The sequence below is a fragment of the Bacillus rossius genome, chromosome 5 (assembly GCF_032445375.1).
Source record: "Bacillus rossius redtenbacheri isolate Brsri chromosome 5, Brsri_v3, whole genome shotgun sequence".
Lineage (NCBI taxonomy): Eukaryota > Metazoa > Arthropoda > Insecta > Phasmatodea > Bacillidae > Bacillus > Bacillus rossius.
The window spans coordinates 40262444-40282062 of NC_086333.1; the positions used below are offsets into that span (position 1 = coordinate 40262444).

General features: G+C 35.2%; 1 protein-coding gene across 2 annotated transcripts in view; it reads right to left on the minus strand.

The window, feature by feature from the left end:
• Positions 1-19619, minus strand: part of LOC134531729 (GIGYF family protein Gyf) — a 158087-nt gene that overhangs the window by 120483 nt on the left and 17985 nt on the right. For both annotated transcript variants that reach the window (XM_063367571.1, XM_063367572.1), the window contains exons 5-6: positions 15207-15402; positions 7339-7489 (exon numbers count right to left, since the gene is read on the minus strand). In XM_063367571.1, the coding sequence (XP_063223641.1) occupies positions 7339-7489; positions 15207-15402 (347 nt within the window). The remainder of the gene's footprint in view (positions 1-7338; positions 7490-15206; positions 15403-19619) is intronic.

The window sequence follows — 19619 nt, forward strand, 5'->3', positions numbered from 1 at the left end:
CCCCCCCCCCCCATCACGGCAACTGATGGCCTTCGTGACGTAGAGAAGGAGGAAAGGAAAGGAAACATTTAGAGCGTGAGAATGGCCGAGAGAGGGATTCCAACCAAATGTAAACAAAGAGGGGTTCTGTTCTGTCCTGACACGTAAAACAGGGTACACACTAATTAAAAATGACGTTTCTTTTACGCTGCGCTGCGTGTCTTACCTCAACAGAAAACAGGACTGATCCATGTCAGCAAATGTGATGTTAATTTTTTTTTCCCGCGCCTTTACTTGAACCATTTCATACGAAACAGCACAGGCATTACTTCTTAATTCACGTATATAGTTTAAAACTTTCACTTCAAGTTCTGGGAACTTCCCAGCCTTGGGTCCGCGAAACGCACGCTGTGTTGCATTTGTTGACTGCAACTGTTCTTTTATTTTCCGCCACTGACGAACACTTTTTTCCTGCACTTCAAACTCCCTTTCAGCAGCCCTGTTCCCATGCTCTTCAGCATAACGAACAACTCTTAATTTAAACAGCGCAGTGAAGGATTTATATTTACCCATTCTGTACTCTACACTACAAAACTCGACGCGAAACTCATGCCTTGAACTTGCGTGCGTGTTGGTCAGCTGTGTTTACCGTTACCGTGCTTTGTTCAGTTCAACGAATTTCCCCACCCTTTCAGGACAGGAGAGAAAGGACAGCTGAAGGTCACGGCTTTGTTTACAGAGCCGTCTACTTTCCATTTGTACTGCGTCCTTTAGGGGTGGCCAAAGTTGTGTTGCCCGCCGTAGACGACTGGTGCGGACATTATGCGAATTTTTAATTTTTTCTTATAAGGATATATAAATAAAGGTGCGGACATTATGCGAGGGCAGACATTGCGCGAGTAAATACGATAAGATAAGAATTTTTCAATTTTTTATGGTTTCAATATAGAAAGGCAATTGGAAAAAAAAATTTTATACAAAACTGAACTAGAATATTTTTTGTATGTATTTTAATATATTGATATTTAGTACACAAACAGTAAGAATGTAAATATTAAGTTTTAAATAAATTGCATTAAAAATGCTAATTTCACAATACAGTCAAACCTCTATCTATCGAACTCGCATGTATCGATTGTCCGTGTTTATCGTATACTTTCTACGGTCCCGGCAAAATTGCCATACAACTAAGGTTAAAAAAGTCCGCTTGTACCGATGTTCGAATTATCGTTTTGTCCGCATTGATCGTACAAAATATGTGGTCCCATCACTATAAATTATAATAGATGATCGTTTAACCATAAAGATTTTGCAGAAATAACCATTTCTTAGAAAGTAACCGTCATAAAAACAGTAACGATAGTATACAGTAGTAAAAATCAACTTAAATCTGCAGCCAAGTAATGGAGCACGTAAATATGAAGAAAAGACAAATGAACAACAACTTACGAAGAAATATGGATGTTGTACCATAACTACAGTACAAACCCAATTGTTATCCTAAGATAATTACCATAAAAAGAACTAAAGATTCTTTGTCGATACCATAATTACTACAGAAGCACGATAGCTACCACATTTGCACTACAGTTACCGTAACAACCGAGATGTATATTTACCGTGACGGTAATGTATTTATTTATGACATATTAAAAATAAAGAACATAATTGAAAAATAGGATGTTAAATTTTTATATGTACGTTTGGCACATGTTGCGAAGAAATAATGCGATCTGAAAAAATGCAGTACTACTATGAAAAGCAAAAAGGGTAATCGTGGATTTTTAGGTTATGGCAGTCTCTCGTTTTTCAGTAATATCGGCCGAAAATTAACAAGCGTATCGGAAGTCGGCAGAAATGCCGATTCAACTAAATATTGGCAAAATCTGCTTCTTCAGTACAGCTCTACATTTGATGACATGAGTAAACATATTTCAGACTTCAGGATATTGAAAAAGACTTTAATTTCCATGTAGATTTATTGTGCGTATGTTTTTTTTTTTGCAAGTGTAAATTGAATTAAGTAAAATACTTCCATTTTTATTTATTTTTCAACTGATTTAACTTTAATGACAAGTAACTGATATATTTCTGACACTAATTTTGAGGTTGAAATATTTTTTAAAAATTCTTAGAGTGAAGTCCACATCTATTGAATGTCCGCATCTACTGAATTTTTTTGTTGGTCCCCTGAAAAACGATAGATAGAGGTTTGACTGTAATAGATGCATTATTATAAAATCATCACCATCATCATTCTCAAATGCTTTCCGCCTGCGGCCAGGTTAGCAAAGACAGCCTTCTTCCTCTATCTCACTACAATTCCTTATCCTTCACTTTACTCCAGTCTTCTCTCTCCTACACTCCTTTAACTATCTGCTCTTCCTACCTCCTCCGTCTTCCTTGGGGTATTGTTCTTGTGTTCAATTCCATCATTTTCCTAGGCAGTCTCTCTTTTCCCATTCACTTCACTAGACCATACATTTCATTCTTGCTTTTCCCCTTATCATGCAAATTTATAAATTAATAAGATGCTAATTTTGTAGAGAAAAAATTAACTGATGCCAATTTTTCCAGCCCTTACTAATACGTAGAGTCCCGTAAAAATGGTTTTATTTTTCCTTAAATTTCGTTTTGAAAAAATCAAATTTCGGTTTTATTTCGCTGTTTTGGTTTTTCATGTTTACTTTAACTTTTGAGAATGGTTTTATGACCTACAAGTTTTGCTTGGCTAAATAATAGTGGCACGGCGTATACTCGTATACTGCACTCTAAAGTCAACACTATTGGCAAATAAAAATTGTAGGCTTGAAACAGCTCGGCACGGCCCGGTGCCGCCTAGCGCGCTGCCTCGGCACGGCCCGGTGTCGCCTAGCGCGCTGCCTCGGCACGGCCCGGTGTCGCCTAGCGCGCTGCCTCGGCACGGCCCGGTGTCGCCTAGCGCGCTGCCTCGGCACGGCATGTCTCAACTTAGTATTCTTTTAATATTTCTTGCTGCTGTTCTTTGTCCCGTTGACGCCGTATTCACTTGCTCTGCGGTCGTATTGCATTTGCTGAGAAGTGTAGTTACGGCAGTTAAAGGTCACTGATTTTGCTTATCAATCGGCGTAGTGCCATGTGTTCATGTTTACGAGTAGTAGAGGTGTAAAAGTAACGAAAAAAAGTGTACCCGTATGTATTCGTTACTATAACAATTAGTACTCGTTACTATCGTGTCGCTACGTTACTCGTTACTTCTGATACCGCATAACATGCAATGTTATTTTGCAGCAACGAATCGAGTCGTATTGCGTACGCGTACAGTATGACGTCACGTAAATAATAATAAATAGAATATAAACAATTAACAATAATTGATAATTAACAGTTTTTGTTAACCAAGAAACAATTAAATCTCATTAGAGCGGTTTTATTATATTATCTCTTTTAAGATAAAAACAACAAAAGACGTGAAAATACGCGATAATAAATAACAAAAACATACATATTTCTAATTTGTAAAAAATACTTTCTTATAAACAGTAAAAAACTTGGACGACAAATTTCCATATTATACTTAATAAACAAACATCGTTCTTTGTAACGTAAATTCATCGAATATGCGCGCGCATGCGTAAAACATACGAAAAATGCGAGTAACGAAATCCAGCCGTGTGTAACGTTTCGTTACTCGATACTAGATGGCGCACCCGTTACTCAGTCAGTACCGAATACATACGGTTTGCTACACCTACAGCTCTAACGAGTAGGTTGCCAAGCCAGTCAAACGTAGTTGAAAGCATGAGGTTGTTAACTGTTCAACATGAAAGGAAGAATTAAAATTTTATATTTCTCTACAAGATTAATGTGTAAATACAGCGGGTTGAAAATCATGGCAGCTATATTGTGTTGAAAACATCGCCGGTATTTTTTATTAACTTTGTGTTGATGCTCAGGTACATTTTTCTCTTTTTAATTAGTTTATGATTGCAATTACTGCTTTCGTTTCAAATTGTAATGATTACGTGACGGGAATACTGTAAATCATTATTTACTTTCATTACTACAAAGCGGCCATGTTGAAACTTAGAAAAATGGCGATGTGCCGTCAACGTCGTGTTTACTTGTTTTTCGCGATGTCTTGCATGGGTGGTCTAATTCATTATTATCAGTTTTATTTCTCGATGCTGTGCAATTTCGGTGTTTTGTCGCGAATTAAGGTAAATTGCGGTGTTATTTCGCGATATCGCGATTCGCGAAATTTCCGTGTCTCTACTAATACGATAGCAGCAACACACAAAAGAAAATTGCAAATTATGTATGTATTATAATTAGGGGTGTGCGGGAATAGGTTTTTGTACTGTGGGAAATTTTTGGGAAAAATAAATTATTCCCGCGGGAAACGGGACGGGATCGTGAAAATTAAAAAAAAAAAAAAAAAGCAAATTTTTAATTATAATATGAGAAGATGGCCATTTAAACGTTTCTTGCAAAGTTAGTTTTTTTTTGCTATTTATTTTGTCTATTCACTTGCCCTTTTTTCAGCGGCGACTTCATATTTTTTAGCATCCTCAAATTCTTTTTTTATAGCCAGACGTGCTACCATGCTCGTATCTCAAAACTTTTTTCACACGAGACACACTTTGCCAGGGATTTACTGTCAGACGTTCAAAATACATCCAAACACTTTTAGGTTTACAAGTAACAAGCTGATCGGTTGCGACATCCATTATTTGTAGGTTGCTAGTTTGTTTTAATATAGGAACAGGTACTTTGCACAAGCCTTAATAACATAACGTCAGCCGACAAAGCCCGCCAAACTAAATAGTAAACAACTATTTTTTTTCTCCCAAAGCAAAATCATAGATGTTTAGATACTCGTGAGCAGTGGTGTAAAACTAGGTGATTTCATATTTTTCAAAGTGCCAATACAGTTCTCTACATCGCCACTGCTATCAAGTAATGAGAACGGTTACGCTTCGTTAAGAAACGTAAGTCTAGTATTTCTTATATCTTTGGCGAAAAGATTGGATTGCGCATGTGTTTTGTTTGTGTCTAAGGAGACACAGTGGTTTTAGGTTAAGTATTCAATGGTGACGGCAATAACGTTATATAACTGACTATTCACGTATCTTGCAAATTTGTACCATTGAAGAAATATATTTATGAACGCATACAATATTTACGGTACTCCATGTACGTTTTGTATATTCCAATTAGATATGTGTAATCCATAAATAATATTGTTGTAAAAACAGTTTGAATTGATAAAAAACATTTTCACATGATTAGTAAACATTTGTAAATTTTTAAAAAATTTCCCGAAAAATTCGGGAGTAATAAAATTACGGCCCGGCATTTCGGGAAGCCTATTTTCCCGACTTTTTTCCCGAAGCGTCGGGATCCCGCACACCCCTAATTATAATGTGTGAGGAAAGTAGCACCCAAGTTAACTGAGTATAATTATTAATACCATTTGATTTGTTGGTCGAGTTATAAGTGGTGTAGGGCTTCGAAAGTAGTAGCAAATACCAACAGTTAATGAGTATTGTAATTTATAAGATAAGCCTGCTTTTTTCCCCATAGGTAGGGGCCGGAAAAATTCGCAATTTGCGATAGATGCGATTTTTTTGCGAATTTTGAGGTTAGATGCGATTTTTTACTAATTGTTGTTATAAATGCTATATTTGCGAAATCGCGGTAAAATTACCATTATCGGGCGAAAAACCACTATAGAATGCAACAAAATGGCTTGAACACACATTCCTCAAAGTATTGTTTTTGAAAATAACCACCATAACACAATTACAGTAAACAATAGCTTCTGACAAGGCTTGTTGAAGGAATAAAATCCGAATCCTAACCTTAACTTAGAAAACATTCCTTAACCAAATATCACGCCTGATAGTATAGAATAAGTAATTTTGTAAATTTAGTGTTTACGATTTACTCAAGTTACCGTTGAATGTTTAGAAAAGAATGTTCACACTACTTATCGACGCAGTTATTTTGTTTTGATAGATCACGCCACGTTCGCCATTGCATCGTGTGTTGCCTGTTCATGAAGAGTATCCAACCTAACAAAACAAATTTCCCGGGAAGCGCTTCACGGAAACCAACAAAACTAGAAAATATCTAGGTCGTTGACGGGATCGTAGTGAACTTGCAAAGATAAAAATGAAAATATTTTAAATGCTCAAAACTACTACAAATATTTTAGTACGCGGTTTTTTTTACATTTGTTGATAATCACTTTAGTTTTCAAATTTTTTTTCTGATCAATATTTTACATAGAGACAAATCATACATTTTGTGGTGCACGTTTAGCGTACTGAAGTTGGCCAACTTGAATTGTCTGTTTGTTTTCATTTGAAATTACTAGTGCTCAAACGTTTGTTTACAAATACCGTTTAATGATTTTGGTTTGTGTTAAAATTCGTCATAATGGGTATAAACACTATTACAACTTCTTGTATTGTTATGTAACTTTAATATCTTAAGCAAATTTCTCAAAAATAGATGCTAATTTCTGGAAAATAGATGCTAATTTTCAACATCATAAATGCTAATTTTGTAATAAATAGATGCTAATTTTTCCAGGCCCTACCCATAGGTCTTCTTTTATTTGAAATGATCAATCCAATCTCCTAGTGAAAAAAGTGACCAAAAGGGATGGAATCTCAGCCCAAAGAATTCTATACGTGCGGTCTAGTGCAAAGGAGTGAAGGAAGGGAAGGGGAGACTTCAAAGATTTATGAACCCTTACTTTCACGTGTCAAACAGATGGTGATAGTATCTACTAATTGGCTTAAAGTGAAGTTAGAAACACGTGCGCGTGTTGGTCGCTTGCAATATACAACTGCATTTCACCAGAAGTCTATCGTATTTTCACAGTGGAACTGAATGGATGTCTGATGGTAACAAGGTAATATTTACGGTTCACAGTGCTGGTAATATGACAAGTACCAGAACCAGGACCCACACATCACTACAAGCAAAGTGGTGTAAACATATCCAATTCAAGCAAAAATAACAGATTAAAAGGTCTTTAACCCAGCACGTTTGGGAACACAACCATGTCGGACTAGCGATTTTGCCGGATTATTAAACATCAATTTAGTTTTAATAGAAATACCAAGTATGATATTGAAAATGTGAAAGGTAATCTGAACAGGAAATACTGTACCAAGATGAAAATGAACAGCAACGATAAAATCTGAGCATACTATCATCTCCAACTGCGGAGTATTGCGATATGCCTGCCAAGGTCAATGATCAGAATCCACCTCAGTAACTCAATTGGTGCCAGATCACAGAATGTGCCGAACCACAGACTGCTGGTTTAAAGACCTTCCAATGTACTTGGGTGCAGAGGGCTACCACTCAGGAAGATTGTCCTCGTCAAACGGCCTCCTCTGAAGGTGGTGGCCATCGTCCCAGCCTCCCTTGGCACGCTGCTCCCACTGCTGACTGCGGCCGCCCCTGTCCACGTCACCGCCTTCTTTCTCGCCTTCCCGCCAACTGCTGCGAGCTGCACACAAACGGCACACCTTTACATTGCAGTCGTAAAAGAACGAACAAATCACATCACAACATCTCATCAGAAAGAATGAGGATTTTTTTTCTATTATTATTATTATATATTTTTTTAATTTGCTACATGCCCACCAACAGCCAAGGGCTTGGCAGGTGGGTAAGACATATACAGGACAAGGGCAGTAGTGATTCATGGCCGCTATGTGTGTAAATTAATAAAAGGGCTTCTACAGATGCTGTTTTTTTTGTATTTGAATTGAATTCGAACTTACATATCAATTTATTAATGAATATTGAATGTTTTACGAATCATATTTAAATATACAGTGAAATTTGTTTATATATATCACAGGAGACCCAAAAAATAATTGATGAAAAATAAAGATAAATGAAAAGGAGAAATACATATGGAATCATAATGAAAAGGTATAAATTTCAAAAAAAAATATTAATAACCTGGAAATGCATTTTGTTCAACTATTAAAATTTTAAAATTGTATTGTTGATAAAACTTATTATATACATAAAAATATCAGTATTTCTAATCATTTGTAATTATACTTAAATATTATTGGTTACATATAAAAAGCATGTATGTATTACTATGTTGTAGAAAATAGGCCTATGCAAAGCTTCAACTAAGCAAATCAATAAAGCTCTTTTTAATATTCTATTTGACTTTGCCAGGAAACTTGCTATTCATTTTATTTAAAACTTCCGTTGTGATGCAAAGCTTCGCGTCTGATATGAAGCCTCACATTTGATTCAAAGCTTTAAAACATTGGAAGCTAAAGATTATCTCTTTAAAATATTTTTAATATTTTCATGTGTTGTGTATGTTTTGCTGAATAGTTGGTTACTTGAAAAACCCAAAAGGAGGCACTCCATTTGATTTTACGAATGCTCAGTATTAATGGTATTTTGTAATTTTTATTGAATGATGTTATACATACGGCTCAAATGGTTAATAAAATAGTTCAAATATTACTAACGTTTAAACAATAATTTTTTTTTTAAATTTCAATCCTGTATTTTATAAGATAAGTATAATACAGCTTCGCCAAGAACAATATCCCCAATTCAATTTGACTTCGCGAATAGTTTAAACATTAGATTTGATATAAACTTTGCAAAAAAAACTAGTATTCACTTATGTGTAGTCTTCTTGGCTTCATACATGTTACTCTTTGCATTTAATTTTTTTTTTGGAGATGAGCCCTATTTTCTGTGTGTGTTGAAGTTTGTGTGGTATGCGTTTTAAATAATGAAACGAAGTATTTAATATATATTGTTGAATCGAACATCAAATTATTCACAAATATGAAATATTTTTCAAATACTCGCAGACTCCTATTAATAAACAATCATTACACTTCCTGATAAAATTTTCACGTGGTAAGAAATTTTTAAATTTCTATTTATGTAATTCACTAAGCTCATTTCACCTAGAAACTTTCTTAAAATATGTGGAATAAAAATAGTACCACTTTAAAAAAATTTTCATCTAGCATGTTTTAAATAACAGATCTCGAGATGATACTAAAATAGAAAACTCTTTTCACAATAATTATTAAATAGTTTGCTAATGATTTTAACCCTATTAGGGTAAATGGGACAATTTAAAAATAATGACCTAGAGTTTAGATGAAAGAAGGAATTAACGAAAACCAAACTGTCATTCTCAAAACAATACTGTCCTTCACAAAACAATGTTTCAAAATTTGCATGAAAACTTTTAGTATCAAAAAGTTAATATTTTAATAACTAGGCTTTTTCCAATAATAAACAATAAACATACGGTATGCAAGATACTGTGCAATAAACAACACAAGATAAACAGCTTGCTGCGTGCAGCTGATGGAATTACAGGTGTGTGCTGCTGAACAAGGTGTAATGCATGTGGCATTGCAGACCACTGCACTCCTCAAATATTACAGAGTATTCTTATGACAATATGTTTTTAAGTAACGCAGTATATAAGCTTTTTATAGTTCATAGTCAAAATGCTATGGTTTAAGGTTTATTGTTAAATGTGTTAATAACAATTAGACATCTGCGAAATGTGATTTTTCAGTTCGAATCGAGTTTCAAAAAAATTCAAGAGTTTTGATTTTTTTTTTTCGAATCGAATTTGAGAATATTTATTAAAATAACATAGATCATTAAAAAATTTAACATACCACTTTTGAAAAACTTGTCACATAATTCACAGTTTAAATCAAGTAAATAAAATTAAAGCTAGACTATATTGAAGAAGCACAACCAGATTCTCAAAAATTAAAAAAAAAAAAAAATTTATATGTCTGTAGCACTAACATAAATCACTTCGCAAATCATTTCAAATTGTCATGGAGAAAGGAGAGTTCATTGACATGGTGCGGCAACAACAATTCTCTGCAGCTGATAACTATGTTGCCTGCTGTAGAGAAAACTCTCTCACTTGCCACCTTATTTAGCATGTTAGATTTTAAAGGATAAAAATATTAATAAAAATATCACAGCATAAGGAAGTGGTACCAAAAAAATTACAAATTTACCATTTTTATCGCTTAAGCATCGCACATTTTATTCTAAAATCAAGTTTATAATTAGGGGTGAGACCGAGGGTTCACTCTTAGCTGAGTTTTGAAATAAACAAACACCGTCGTATCACTGCGCCGCGTCAGCAAGTGATAGGCTAAATTCATCTTGCGCGCCAAGCACTAGTTGCAACACACACACTTCAGTACAGTCGGTGCTAATAAAATAACGGAGAAGTTATATAACAGGAAGCACCGTAGCACTTTGTTCAGCGTAGGTGGTTCATTTGCGAAGAAAAAACTATGCACTTTACGCCTAATAGCCGTCTTCACAAAATCATGACAAGTTTTGATAACAGGATACTCAAGTTTCCTTTTCTTCCCGGGAGTTGTTAATGTCTCAGTGTCCTGTAATTATTTCCTTGCACGAAGCACACTGCTCTTCGAAACACCCGTAAATTCCGCAGTTAAACTCGCGATATCGTTCACACGACAATCCGGGTTTTCTGTGCACTTTTCAAAGGCTTTCCAGTTCTGTGCTTTACAAAACTCTGTCCGTGCGCGCGAATCCGAAATACAACTGTTGCGCCGGGCATCAACTTTACACTGTACACACGGCGTCTGCTAACATAATTGTAAGTAAATACTTGCTGACACATTAAACTGTATTGGATATTAATGGTGAAACGCTATAATGCTATATAACAACAATTGATATAAAAAAGGCAGTGTAGAAATACTTACAAATGATACGTAGCCAAAGGACAATTTCTTGCGCACGAATAATGTGCGCAGCGGCCGGCAGCCAATGAAAATGTTTGTTTACAAGAGGCTTTGTTTATTCCAAAACTCACGTAAGAGTGAACGGAGAAAACTATTATGCAAAAAAAAAATGTAAAGTAATCCATAAAAACAAAACCTATTCATGGAAAGTATGTTTTTTTAAAAAGTAGACTTTGCGAAAGCACACAAAATAATTTAAATTAATGAGTGATGCAATAAAATAATTTTATTCAACGTAAAAAAAAAAGAAACCCGTAACAAGAACGTGATTATAACTGTACGCATATCGATCGGGCGGGTTAACTCGGTTCCTGACAGAGCGCGTGTGTGCATGCTCCTGCGAGCTATCAATATCAATTTTCGACTACGAGCGCGCGCTCTATACAGGAATACAGGAATCAACACAACCAAACTGGCGCTGCTTACGTTTTTATAAGCGGTATAAAGTGACACCCGAGACGTTAAAGATGAAGTTTATAACTTTTAAAAACGTCTTTAAAACACGATTTACATATCAGATTACTTTGTAATAGGATTAATTAAGTTAGTAAGCAGTTTTATCAGAACGAACGGCGTAAACTGGGTAAATCAATAGGTGCGTTGTAAACAACGGGAATTTATTGCATTAAATCAAATGAGGTTAAAACGGGACAGAAATAAAAAGGTTCAAATAACGGTAAAACGTAAATAACGGTACCTAACTTAAATAAGGGGTTTCGCTGTATAGTTTTTTGTAAGTGGAAAATGTAATCGTCCATTTACATTTCTTTTAAAAATGGGGGGGAAGGAGGGGGATGCCTTATATTAGTGTATCCGGGCCAGATTTTGCAAGTCGAATTATTGTAAAATGAATTCGATTCGAATTGACGAATCGAATATCAAAAAATTCGAACTCTAATTCGGAAATTTCGAATATTCGCAGAACCCTAATAACAATAGTTAAATTTATTATGAAAAAGTCATTAAAGGTACTTCTACTTAACTTCGCTTACTTATTTAGTTTTTATGTGCTTTTACATTTTTCTTTTGTATTATTTGCTATGGTTCTTTGTATGAAATCAAGGTGATACAAATTCTCATAAGGAAGTCAGGATAGAAAGAGAACGTTCAGCTCATGTGAATTTTATAAGCACGGGAAAGACTCCGGAGTTGGTTGAGATGCTAATGCTATGTGCTCATGATTAGCGTATTCTTCAATGGGTAATGTGACACTGGTCAAAAGTAGGCCTGTACCCGATTTTTAGGTTCTGGCTTTGGTTCCATTAAATTACAACACCCAGACAGACTTTTGATATCTTACGTTTCAGTTCATTATTTTTTGTACGTTTCTGTTACATTGTGTAACAATACATTATTCATGCAGGTAAGGAAAACAAACACATTCTTTCAATTGTAACATTGCAATACCCTCCCCTCCCCAGCTTTTAAAAAAGAATCTTTGAGGAATTATGTTTTAATAATTTGAGGCCTCGGCGGATTATAAAGTTTCAAAGTTATAGTGAACTATTAGTTTTATTTTTTTGTAAATAATTTTTGTGTTAAGATGTTTTATTTAGAAAAGTATATTAACTACTGATGCTCATTTTCCTTACCAAATCATTATTGCATTTTTTCAGTATGATATTTACTTTCAATTTTATTTTAATGCATAATTTTTTATGTTTAGTGTTACTCGGAAGGTTTTATAATGCTTCTAGAACATTTATTATATTTTTATTGAAAGGATGAGAGAAAGGTGCGCGCGACTTGGCGGCACCATTGTTTTTCAGTACCACAGCTTTCTAGTGCTTTCTGTATGTATTCTTATTGTTACGAACACAAGAGACAAGACTGTGATACGCATCAGGTTCGGAGCGAGCTGGCAACCACTGACGTCACGCACTGTCCATTGACATACGGCATGCCACACGTGCCTGGCCGTATTACACAGGTCCTCACCACTTCCTCCCCCCCTCCGTACCCTGCGCATTGTCCCGCCTCAGGCTATTATAACCTTTAGCGGCCTGGGAATTCCGGGCTTACAGAGATCACTGCGTGGAATGACACGAATAAACATCGCCTTTCTCAATGTTTCAGGTGTCAGGTCGGACCAGGATAACACGACTCATCACCGCCGCTCTCGTCGGTTCAAGAAGGGCGCCACAGGTATTTAAGCAGCGAAGCTGGCCTCCGCGGGAGTTCCGAGCGAGTTCGGAGAGTTCAGCAAGTGAAGGGAAGTGCGACATCGGAGAAGAGGGTGAGAGATCCCCCCCTCGAAGGTGGCGCGAGGTAAGGGACAAACCACTTTTGAGCCTAGCTTCCATGATGGATACAAACTGTGGAATTTGTCAGACACTGAGTGACTTGCGAATAAACAGTTTTAAGTGCCCCAGTGATTGGCGATCAGACATTTTTTAAGTACAATTATTTATTAGTAATGTCATTATAAGAAATTAATGAAACTGTAATAAAACTTAATTGGGCTATCCCTCACGAACCCAGTTCTCCCCACATTAGGCTGTAACATTATTTTGGGAAAGTTGAACGTGTGCAATTCCCACCGCTTTTATCATTTGACTATAGAGAGAGAGAGTGACAGTAATAAATGCACGGACTTCTGGAAGATTTTGCTGTAGTGAAATGTATTGTGATTGGTTGCTTTGTGAGAACTGTGTTATGATTGGTCGGGAAGGCAACGCATCTGCCTCCCTGCAGGACAGTAGGCTGTTGTGTCATCTTGCCAGTTCTCTGCTCGATTTTATCTGCATAGGTCACGTTTGGCAGTGGCTCAAGCCAAAAAAATTGGTTGTCTGTAAAGTCGGTTTACGGACGATAGTTTAACGTGACAACGTCATAACAAAACATTGATTAAATGATTGATCCAGAATAAAAGGAAATATCATATTCGGCCTGAGACTGAGCCGTAATAGGTTTTTGCAACCAAACCATTTAGTCATTAAAAATATTATATTCTTTCAGGAATAATTTTTTTTTAATTTTTCAATCTTTTGCATGATAAAATCTACCTCTGCATACTTTTATGAATAAAATTGAATCATTTTTATTGAATTATCACTATTTTGTATGGATACAAAGGAGTGAAATGAAATGTGCAATTGAATTAATAAATTTACTTTTATTTGCATTCATTAATTCAAATATATTTATTACTTTTCAAATGTTGCGTGCGCCATATTTATTTTTACAAGTACAAAAAAAAATTCGCAGCTGCCAGGTTTCGAACCGACAACCTTTATTTTAAGAGTTAGGTACGCTAACCACACGCCCACGAGGCCATACTAAGGTAATGTAGTTTCAAATGTTATAATATATATATATATATTTATTTATTTATTTATAAAAACTTTGCTCACGGTAGGGTTATAATATTAACATGATTTTATAACAAATATGCATCCCAAATACACCAAACTTATTTATAATGTGTTACAATATTTTTTAAAACATTGTGCAAAAGATCCCGGATGTAATTTGAATTATTATGTGTAACTGTAAAGCACCATTGTTGGTTCAAAACGTATTTGAATTTTCAACATTACTTTTAAAAAATGTACCGATTGTGCTGAAAATCGGTGTACGATCGTTAAATTACATAATATTAATAATTCAAACGACGAAAATATGATTGAAAAGTCAAATCGATGGTTGTTCCAATCGAGTGGAAGAGAGATGCCACGCATGCGTACAATGAGCATGAAGAGAGATGCCACGCATGCGTATAATGAGCAAACAGAACACATCCGTAGTGGGACATCCGTAGTGGGACACTTTTTCGTGCGTGCAGCCGGCGTTCATCGATTTATTAGACGTTGTCACGTCAAAAAATTATGTATTAAGTGATGAACTTTAATAAGACTGTGGTTCAGGCTGCACCGATAATAAACCTTTTATTTAGAACAGGTTAAATTATAATTTCAGCGACCACAGTGGTCTGCATTCAGCCCACAATGGGGCTACATTGAATTTTAGCCATTATCCCAAAGACACCTTTTTTTCTTTGGCTTGTACCGTCGACGCCAAGCGACTTCGATACTTATTTGCAAGATGTAAATTTGTATAAGTATTCAGGATGTTTCGGGTGAAATTTATTCTTTATTGCACTTTTCAAGAACTAAATATAGGATAGCAAATGTAATTTGAGGGAAATAATTTTATAAATAATATTGGACAAAAAAAAAAGGAAATAAATGCAGGATTAATATAAATTAGTTGGTGTAAGTATTGAGTTTTAATTAACCATAGCGGTAAAAAAAAAGTGGAAGTAGCTTGAGAAAACCTCTACCTCATTCGTAATGAGAGATGATCAACCTTACCGTTTAAACCACGAAAATAGTAGAACTTGTATTTAAACACAAAAAAAGCAGTTCCCACAACCATTAAAACATTCAAGAGCAAAAAATGGACACCCACTCCACTTTTCCGAACGTCCGCTGGTTGCAGTCCGCCAGCCATCTTCATCCTCCATCCCTGGTCGATGCCGACGCCAGTTGTCATTCATGAAACTCCTCCCGGTGCCAAATTCTTTCCTTGGACTATGACCGCCATTCCAATCTCCCGGGTCCGTGCCATTCCTTTCGCTCCAGCCCCGGTCTGACGAAATGGCACTCTAGATAAACACATATCCAACAAACTTCAAAATAAGAAAACTTTATCACTCTTTAGATCAATCGCCTCCTACCGAAGCAATCAGGATTTGATTTCCTGAATGTATTTTTCACACGCAGGAAACGTGGTGAACGCTGAAGGGAGCCAGTAGAGTTTCTCAGGATGCTCACATTCCCCCACCCATTCATTCCATCCACGTTCCAATTGTTTACCACTGCACGACACCAGTCCTTTGTTTACACAGAAGCCATATTTCAAATGGAGGACCACAGATCCACTTGAAATGTAGTAAATCACATACACGAGATTGTCCACAAACGAGTCAACACAACAGACCCGTATCTTGCAGCCAGAAGTGTGTGCACGAGACATTAACTGCCCTGCACAACATTACAACCCACTCACGCCCATTCCACACATGACTAACTCGTAAACACAAAAACTGACTTGTCACGATGTATTTTTTAATTAATTAATTATATAGTTCATACATGCAATTTTTTAACTAGTTTATTATCACTCATTGACCTCTGTCTCGATGATCCCCAAAGAAAATAAGATGATAATCTCTTAATCATTTGTTAATTTTTCTACTTTCTAGTATTCTCGCCAAATCATCATCAGTTTGCTTACTTAGGAATAATGACCACATGGAGAAACTTAAATTATAGTGAAATAAACAAAATAAATACATAGAAAAATAAGCAAGAATTTTTCCAATTACAGAAACATAAAAGTACACAGTGAATGTACATAATGTACATTTACAGTCAATTGCCAAATTTTATAAAAAAAAAATTGCAGATGCACAAAAGTAATGTTTTGTAATAATATTTTGTTACACACATACAAACATACAAAGCAACAGAAATTGTTTCTAAAAATTAATCCACTGTGCAGAGAAAAATTTTAAGTTGAAAAATGTTCCTGTATTCCATAAATAAATGGAAAAGGTCAGAAAGAGAATTAAATTCAACTAACAGAAGGTAAAATCTGAAAGCCTTGCCTACCATTACAATTCACAAAAATGTTACAAAACAAAAGTAAAAATATCTCAATAAAATTTGGCATCTCACCTGGCCAATCAGCATAAACATCTTAAAAATAAATTATTAGTTTATTTGAGAAAATATCATATTTATGAGTTGCTACACTACTTGTGTGCTTATACAGTTCTATGTACATTTTAAATTGGTCCATTTAGGGTAAATACACAAGTAAAAATAAAACATCATGACTAGCTAGCCAACATTTAATAGCACAATAAAATGTTTTTGTAATATAGTATTAAATGTCTCAGGGTGGCCACAGAAATGTAGAAATTAAATTCCCTGACTTTTCCATGTTTTCCCTGACTGTGCAAAAAAATTCCATGACAATTTTTTTTATTTACACAACCGTGATTGCGATTTTATAAATATATTTTAAAATGAGAAATATAGGATCTCTGTTGTTAGCAGCTTTGTTACGATTCTTTGGCATAAAAATTTCAACAGTAATAAAAACAATAAAAAATTAATAAGACCATGCAGTATCTAAAACTATTAAACATTTTAAAAGTAAAAATTGTTACAACCAAGCAATGCAAATATTTAGGCCTGACAAAGAAGCACAAAGATCACGGTGAAACTTTAGGTTGACACTGGGACCATCCATAGAGATTTGCAGAATTTTGCACGAATCTATTACTGACAGTGTCTCAGTGAATGCTTTCAGCAGATCTTCAGCTGTGGCATGATTCAAAAATGCTGAGTTGAAGTACCTAGTTGAAACCTGGCAGCTCTGTTCTCTCCAAAATCTCACCACTATATCCATTTGTCCAAATTCGGAAGTCTCATTTACTGATTCATCAAACCCCACAACTATTTCAGTACACTGGAATATGTCTTTCACTAATTCATTATGGAAATACGGGGCTATGCCATGTAATATAATGTACCCAATTTTTGTTCTTCGCATTTGCAGTTTTTTGGCAACTGATGAGTCTGGGAACATCATTTGCATCACAGTCACATCACTTGCTGCACAACGCAAAGACTTATGTGATAAAACTGTTTGCATGCACCACAAAACTTCAGCCCTAGTTACCTCCTCATTTAAAACAAACGTATTTATCCCAGACAGTGGCATTTTGCAAAGAGCTGTAGATTCCACAACTGACTGTTCACAATTTTTCTCAGGTTGCATTTTACTGAAAACCCCCGACTCGTCACCAAGAACAGTACCATCAGAAACAATAGTAGTAGTATATACAACATGGAGGATGACTGTGGATCAGAATTACCACTGGCACTAGTAGAAGGCTTTGGCTTACAAGAAAAGTACATACCAAAGTTACAACTGCTACGTTTGGAATATTCTTCTGCTTGCCTGTGTTTTTCACTTGTGAGTGCACGTTTTCCCATGTTGCTGGGGGAGAATGTTTTCTGACACAGCGAACGAGCATGATTACTTCCGGTTTTAGGTCGTTCCAACCACAAACAAAATCTCTCATCTTGAAGCCAATCATCTTTGAAATTTGAAGTCTTTCTTGGAAATACCATGTTTCAGGGTCTCAAATTATTCGAAACTTACCATGAAACTGTTAACGAACTTTCCTTAAATTGTCATTTCTAAACTATGAAAATTTTGTCATGTTTTAAATACTGAAACACGAAATTTTACGCAATATTTTCACGTGTAAACAAACAAATCGAACGTCTGTCACGTCTGTATAAAAATAGGTTAGCTAACTCTCTGAACAGCTAGCCAGCCATGTTAGACGTTTCATAATCCCCATTTACGATTCCTAAGAAGTAGCTCACTGCAGTAATAATCACTTCAAACACTACGTCTAACGAACACTACCCCTACAACTCCGTCGTAATAATTTCCGCAACACAAGCAATAGGTACTTTACAAGTGTACACAAAGGCAAATAAGCCAATATGGCGATCCCAACCGAAACAGAAAGAAATAATGTTTAAATTAACCCAACCACCGGCTTTTCATTTCCTTTTGATTTTCATTGCAATGTTTTAACACGTCAATTATTAAACCTTTTATTTTAGAAAAATCCCAACAAAATAATATGCATGATATAAGCGAAAATAAGAACTGAAAATATGCTGCCAAACAAAGTAGCCATTTGATTTTGTAGATTTCTTAGAACATGCTCAAAAACAAGTACATTTGTTGGCAAAACTGAGAGCAGAAAAAACATACACACCAAATTATTATGGTACTGATTCCAACAGTAGATATTATCTTTGATTCTGATATGGCATTCTTTTATAGTGAAAATAAAACTTTTACAAGTAACAAGTAATTTTAAGGTTACCAAAATGTTTGTAGCCTCATGAGGGTGAATATACACAAATTTTAGAACCCACAGATAAATTATATAAAATGACTGCCTTAAAAGAAGCTAATACAAAGAAAATATGATCATTTTACAATGATTATACAGGTCTACAAAAAATGTTTTTTTGAATTTTGATTTTATGAAAGTGGCTTATCTTTATTTTTTTTGGGGTGCTGAAACCAAAAATGAAATCAGTTATTCTCCATCACGTACAGTTTTTTTTCAAAACCACATACATACATACATACATACATACATACATACATACATACATACATACATACATACATACATACATGAATAAATTAACTTGTGCCAGATTGTGTTTGTTTATAATTATAATTAATTTAATTGATAAATAAAATGATAAAGGGAGTAAATAATTAAATAAATAAATATAAACAAACATAAAAAATAAGATGGTGTATTTCGTTAACTTGTAACTAGTAGTGTATGTTTTTCCGTAAATGCTGCTAATTAAAATGAATGAAAAAATATATATATAAAAAAGTGTCCAAAAATTGTAGTTTTTACACTTGTAACTACTAGTGTTTGTTTGTCATTAAATGTTTTCTACATTGCATTTATCTTTCGCAGTGGGTGGTGCAGGCATGAAGCTCCAGGCACAACCTGTACAGACAGGATCGTACTTATCTGTCTTCATCAGTCAGTGTTGGAAGCTAAACCGGTTTAAACTTGTTATATCTGGACTATGGAGTCCATGTGGCTGCTCATTCTCACAGTCAGCCAGTTGAGTTGTGTTAGTGAAGTGAATACACGTAGTTGCGTGCAAGTGGTTACAAAAGTTTGTGCGTTTCAAACTGGAATTGTCAAATATGTCTCATCGTCATTGTGTTACCAGTCCAGACTACTTC